Raw genomic sequence first — 6,745 nt, 5'->3', positions numbered from 1 at the left:
ATAAGTGCTTGTGTTATGTGTTTTAAGTATAATCAAACCCTTAACACACAATTAACTAAATTAATTAATTAATTGATTGATTTATGTACTTATTTAATTAATTAAGTGTTTTCATTAGAGCTGTCTATAAAAACCAGCAGGCAAGAGTAGTGTTATCAGTCAGAAGAAGGAGGTGGATTAAATTCTATTCTAAGCTCATTTTGTTATTTTTAAGGTATGTACTTAATGTTTTTACACATTTTTTTTTTTTAAAACTATATAGCCATCTGTGTTAAAAAGTTATCGTTAGTTTAACCCACAACATCTGGCCCTGAATTCTTTATTTTTTCATAGTAATATTTCGTGGCATTTCCTGTCACATGATCAACTGGGCAACCAGAAGTGGATCATGGGTTCACTTTGAGATCAACACCCCCTAGTGGTGAACCATCGGAGATTAGAAACAGTGTGACGTAACGAAGCTTCGTTTGCTTAAATCACGTGACCTGGCCGGTTTGATACGCGCTCCGAAACACTCGCAAATGTTTCGAAGATTTGTAGCTAATAACACAACGCAAAGTCATTAGGAATCGACATATTTGCATTGACTCTGAAAAATATAATAATTCACTCACATGTTTTACATTTCAGTCGGATTTGCTAACGAATAAATCAGACCTGGGGGTTCGTTTAACTTTCAACGGAGGTGTCGATTCAACCGACTCACTGAAAAGATCCAAATCAAAAGAACGATTCGCTTATGAATCGGGCATCCATGATAGTCAATATGGCGGCCTCCGTGGTGACATGGGCTGGTGAGTCAAACCAAATATACTTGCTTTTTATTTACATTTATGCATGCATTTCAGTTAATTTTATTTTAACTGGAAATTACATGGATATTGTTTGTAGGTTTAGCCGCCATTGGTCGTGCTTGTGGACATATTCGCTCTAGGTAAGAAAATCACATGCAGTTGCTGTGCAATGTAAAAGGACACCGACTGAAGTCTAATATAATCAATGTTACTGTGTATTTAAACATACTTTGCTACCTAGATAAACAGCATTTTTGGACATCAATGTGCTGTTTAATGCTAGGTTTTGAGACGCAGCCTATTTATTGTTTTACAATCTGTCTTGCTCCATTTAGGTTGCTTGGATCGCCATCAACGTTATCTCAGGTGTCTTGCCTTTATACAAGTACAGAGTTAAATAGCAAACACTGGGAAAGGAAAAATCTGATTGTATATCCACCACAACAGAAAGATGAACCACGCAGACCTGCTGTTAGTAATTCATTTAATTTACTTTTGCATGTAATGAAGTTCATTATGGGGTTGAATTTATTTATATTTTTATTTATTTTGTTTATGTATAATAGGAGATTTATCACTGCAGACGACAGATTAAATACAGCAAAGACAAGATGTGGTACTTGGCTAAATTGGTGAGTAATATGTGTAATGACATTATATATATATATATATATATATATATATATATATATATATATATATATATATATATATATATATATATATATATATATATATATATTAGTTGGTTACAGTATTGAATGTTTTTTTTTACAGATCAGAGGTATGACCATTGACCAGGCACTCACTCAGCTCGAGTTCAACGACAAGAAGGGAGCTAAAATAATCAAAGAGGTAAAAATACAACAGTGATATGACCGGAATATCTGCTGAACTGTTCAAATAGTATTGATATGTATTTTGCAGTTAAAAAAAAAACATACAGTGTCACACTTTTGATTTGTGTTAAGAAATCTATTGTGAATTTTATTTATGTGTTAAAGGTAATAATGGAAGCTCAGGACATGGCGGTCAGAAATCACAATGTGGAATACAAATCAAATCTATATATTGGTAAGTAGGATACCTGCCAAACGATTAGTAAACTTGTTGTTTTTCTTGTGTTTTTTTTTATTTATTTATTTTTATTTTATTTTTTGTTATGTGTTTTGGCATAAAAAAAAAAAAGTGATTTCAGCATTTCAACCTGATTAAAGTAGTTTTCATTTGTCAGCCAGCTCTGGTCCTCCTCAGTTGAAATTGTATTATGGGTGGGGGGTGGAGGAGACAATAACACATTTGGAGGGGCATTGCCCGCAAATGCCATTAGTCCCAGTTGTGTCAGCACCACAGTCCATAGGGTTTAAAAAATTCAATAATCCAGAAAATAATTTGCAAGCAATTTGAGACTGAAAAAAATTTAGATTGCAAGCTAGCCAATTTTTATTTATTTTTATTTTTTTATTCACCACCATTGCTGAATATTTTCTCCTTAAAACTGTAGTTTCCCAAAGGCAGTCACAGAAATGCGGTTTGAAACAACCTTTTTTTTTTTTTTTTTTTTCCTACGTCACAAAATTCAAAGCAGAGGGTCTAGTGAGAAGGCAGCCAGGTTAATCCGGTAACAGTTATGTTTTATGTAGATGTTTCACTAATTGTTAATATTCCTTCCCCCGATAGAGCCTACAACTGGCACATAAGCCTACCTACCTCTGTCCTGCGACAGTTTTCCGGCATCCCTCCTCCACCCCAACTCCTCACTCCTAATCTATTTTATCCCACATTAGGGATAGGGGGAGTTCTTTGGGTTCGGACTATATTCCGGGCTCGGAGCCCTCCCCCAGGACAGCACACCAGAATATGTTTACTATTTGCTATCAGATTAGATGTAAGGGTGAACTCGTGAAATGATCAAAGATGAGTTTTAAAGGATAACAATTTTGACTACAGGGGGACTACTGGTGGTTTTGCTTAAGACACAAAATCAATCTACATTAAGTGCATGAAAAGGCAATATTTGATGTTACGTATACATCTTTTGTATTTTATTTTGAGTAATGTATTTATTTTCTGGATTGAATATAATTTTATTAACATGGCTCTTGGACTTCAGTTTAAACTGTTAATTGTAACATCTGAATCTGAATTGTAACATCTGAAGTTTCTTTTGGTCTGACTTCAACAGCTGAATCATTCTCTGGTAAGGGAAAATACCTAAAGCGTATTCGTTATCATGGACGTGGAATGTTCGGCATCATGGACAAAGTGCACTGCCACTACTTCGTAAAGCTTGTTGAGGGAGTCCCGCCCAAAGTTGAGCAGAAGACAGGATTCGACCAGGCCAAGGAGTATGTGGAGCAACTGAGGAACCGAACAGTTATTCACTCCCTATAGTTTAAAAAGTCTCTTTGATGTTTTGTTAATGTGTTCATGTAAATTAACTAAAGAATAAAGAAATCACACCAAGCACAGGTCTTGTTTTAAAACCAAAACAATAAGTTTAATAGTTTTTTGTTTTTTGTTTTTTCCTCCTGCTGTGCATTAAAATGTAAAATAATGACTTTTTTTTTTTTTTTTTTTTTTTTTTTTTTTTTTTAACCATAATTTACAGAAAGAAAAAAAACCTGTCATTCGGTGTGACAATAGCTTATTTACTAAAAAAATCTTGTCAGGCATATTTAGAACAGTAATCATTTGATGACATTAAAACACTATTTAATGATCACAGGATATTTACAAATCCTTGACACTATCCTTCAAACCACTTGGTCGTGCAACAAGTTGTTTTTAAGCACTTAAAATATGATAAAATTTAGTTTGATCACTTATATTTAAGTAAGTGCAGGTCAGAGTATGTCGTTTCATTTTTACGTAGCTTTGCTAAACAGGAATATTTACATTTAGTCATTTAGGAGATTTATCCAAAGGGACTTACAAATGAGGACAATAGAAGCAATCAAAACTAACAAAAGAGCAATATGTAATTGCAAATGACAAGTCTTGGTTAGCCTAACGCAGTACACGTAGCAAGGTATTTATATGTGTGTGTGTCTATATATATATATATAAGTGCTAGAGTTAGAGGGTCAAATAAAGATGGAACAGATGTGTTTTTACTCGTTTTTTGAAGATGGTTAAGGACTCAGCTGCTCGGATTGAGTTGGGCAGGTCATTCCACCAGGAGGGAACAGTTAATGAAAAAGTCAGCGAGAGTGATTTTGTGCTTCTTTGAGGTGGCACAATAATGCGTCTTTCACTTGCAGAATGCAAGCTTCTAGAGGGCACGTAACTCTAAGTAATGAATTTAGGTAAAGGGGTGCAGAGCCAGTGGTGGTTTTGTTGGCAAATACTGATGCCTTGAATTTAATGCTAGCAGCTAATGGTAGACAGTGCAAATTGATGAACAGAGGTGTGACGTGGGTTCTTTTCGGCTCATTAAAGATTAATCTTGCAGCGGCATTTTGGATTAATTATAGATGTTTGATAGAAGTGGCTGGAAGACCTGCCAAGAGAGCATTGCAATAGTCCAGCCTGGATCGAACAAGAGCTTGAACAAGGAGTTGTATTCCATGTTCTGAAAGAAAGGACAAGATCTTTCTAATGTTATATAAAGCAAATCTGCAGGAATAAACTATATATTTTAAAATGTTTTAAAATAGAAAACTTACAACATCAAAACCACTGACAGGTGAAGTGAATAATATTGTAAATTACATTTCAAGTGGTGAAATATATTAGGCAGCAAATTAATTTTGAATTTTAGGTGTTGGAAAAATGATTTAGACATTGGTTAAATATAGTGATGGATACATGACTGGATCAGAGCATCTCCAAAACAGCACGTCTTGTGGGGTATTCCTGGTAAGCAGTGGTTAGCATCTAACAAAAGTGGTGGGGAGTGAGAGCCTGTCTGGTCACACAGAAGAGCTACTGTAATTCAAATTGCTGAAAAATGTAATGCTGGCCATGATAGAAAGGTATCACAATGCATTACAGTTTTGCTGCATATGGGGCTGCACAGCAGACGACTGGTCAAAGTCCAAACAATGACTCCTGTCTACCACCAAATTCCCCAGATCAAAAGCCGATGGGATATATGGAATGTGGTGGACCGACAAATCCAATATGGAGGCTCCACCTCCAAACTTGCAGGAATGCTCTGCTGCTAATGCCTTGATGCCAGAAACCACAGGACACATTCTGAGTATCATGGAGTCCATGCCTCAGCACATCAGAGCTGTTTTTGCAGCACAAGGGGGACGTTTACACAATATTATCCATGTGGTTTTATTGTTGTGGCTATTTAGTATATATATAAGTGTGCACATATAAGAAGAAGTTGTGCGCCCACAGCCTCCTCAATGACTCAAGTGTTGGGAAAAAACTTGTCACGTGAGCCCTAGAGTGGTAAAAAGAAAAGAAAAAAAAGAATCAAGCATGTTATTAAGTCTTGATTTGCATTTGCCACACACTTGACTGTTAAAACTAACAAAAATGTATAGTTTTGGCCTTTGCCTAAATAATCTGTACAAAATGTTTGTTGAAATATTTACATTCTGGAGTTAACTTCTACTTTTGTTTATATGAATTAATAGAGTCTTTATTATTAGCCAGAACAAATCAATGGAACATTCTGAAATCATGCTGTAGATCACAGGTTTTAGATCATCAGGTTTAACACAAGGAGGAGCAAAAAATAAACCAAATACAAAAACATTTTGTAGTCCACATCTTCAATTAATCTTAGAATTATAAAGAAAGGAGCACTTTTACTAGAGGACTTAAATTCTTGGATCCTGCTGTATATCGTGTAGGCCTATGATTTATTTAAATATGTAACACTGCTTCATCTGCACAGGTAGGAATGCAATGAATTTTTTATTTTCAATAAGTGGATTTAATTCACCCAAAATGTTTGATGTCAAATTACCTTAAACCCTTCCAGCTCTGGTTGCTCTATCTGAAACAGACACAGTCCTTTATCCTGTTTTGCAGTGCCATTATTCCTCTCATTAAATTAGGAGGGTGAAATTGAAGCAGCTCCTTAATGGCTTATAATTTGAGGGAATGGCGTTGCTTTGCGCATTTTCCTCCATCTATCAGCTCATACCTAGTAAACAGCACCCCAGCTGGGCTCCAATCTGATCATAAAAGAGTGTTCTAGCCTTGCAAACCCAGTAAAGCCTTAGTTCTTAATATCCCACCAGTTTGAGAGTTTTCTTGCATTGCAAACCCAGTAAAGCCTTAGTTCTTAATATCCCACCAGATTATCTAATGACATTTGACTTGAACCTAGGAGGTTGTATTCATGTTCTGAAGAAAATGGGGTGTGGGGCCACAGGAGGAAAGATCTTTTCACCCATTTATTAAAGCAAATCTGCAGGAATAAACTATATATTTTAAAATGTTTTAAATAGAAAACTTACAACATCAAAACCACTGACAGGTGAAGTGATATACATTAAATTACATTTCAAGTGTGTGAAATATATTAGGCAGCAAATTCAATTTGAATTTTAGTGTTGGAAAAATGATTTAGGACATTGGTTAAATATAGTGATGGATACAATGACTGGATTCAGAGCATCTCCAAACAGCATCAGCCTTGTGGGGTATCATTCCTGGTAAGCAAAATGGTTAGTCAATCTATACAAAAGTGGGTGGATTGAGGATTCGGTCCTGGTCACACAGAAGAGCTACTGTAATTCAAATTGCTGAAAAATGTTAATGCTGGCCATGAGAGAAAGGCATCACAATGCATTAACAGTGTTAAGGCATATGGGGCTGCACAGCAGACGACTGGTCAAAGTCCAAACAATGACTCCTGTCTACCACCAAATTCCCCAAAAGATCAAAAGCCGGGGATATATGGAATGTGGTGACGCGACAAAGTCCAATAGGGAGGCTCCACCTCCCAAACTTGCAGGAATGCTCTGCTGCTAATGCCTTGA

At 35.8% G+C, this 6,745-nt stretch overlaps 1 protein-coding gene across 1 annotated transcript; it reads left to right on the top strand.

The window, feature by feature from the left end:
- Positions 1-111: 111 nt before the first annotated feature.
- On the top strand, positions 112-3,260 carry mrpl22 (mitochondrial ribosomal protein L22). The gene is made up of 8 exons (XM_042747680.1): positions 112-214; positions 631-794; positions 892-934; positions 1,130-1,265; positions 1,361-1,426; positions 1,572-1,649; positions 1,799-1,868; positions 2,980-3,260. The coding sequence occupies exons 2-8, from the start codon at positions 740-742 to the stop codon at positions 3,186-3,188; spliced, it is 657 nt and encodes a 218-aa protein (XP_042603614.1). The 5' UTR covers positions 112-214; positions 631-739; the 3' UTR covers positions 3,189-3,260.
- The last annotated feature ends 3,485 nt before the right edge of the window (positions 3,261-6,745 follow it).

The sequence above is a fragment of the Cyprinus carpio genome, chromosome B21, assembly GCF_018340385.1.
Source record: "Cyprinus carpio isolate SPL01 chromosome B21, ASM1834038v1, whole genome shotgun sequence".
NCBI classification, from domain to species: domain Eukaryota; kingdom Metazoa; phylum Chordata; class Actinopteri; order Cypriniformes; family Cyprinidae; genus Cyprinus; species Cyprinus carpio.
Note: the sequence above shows the minus strand (reverse complement) of the source record. Positions and strands in the feature narration are given on the sequence as shown.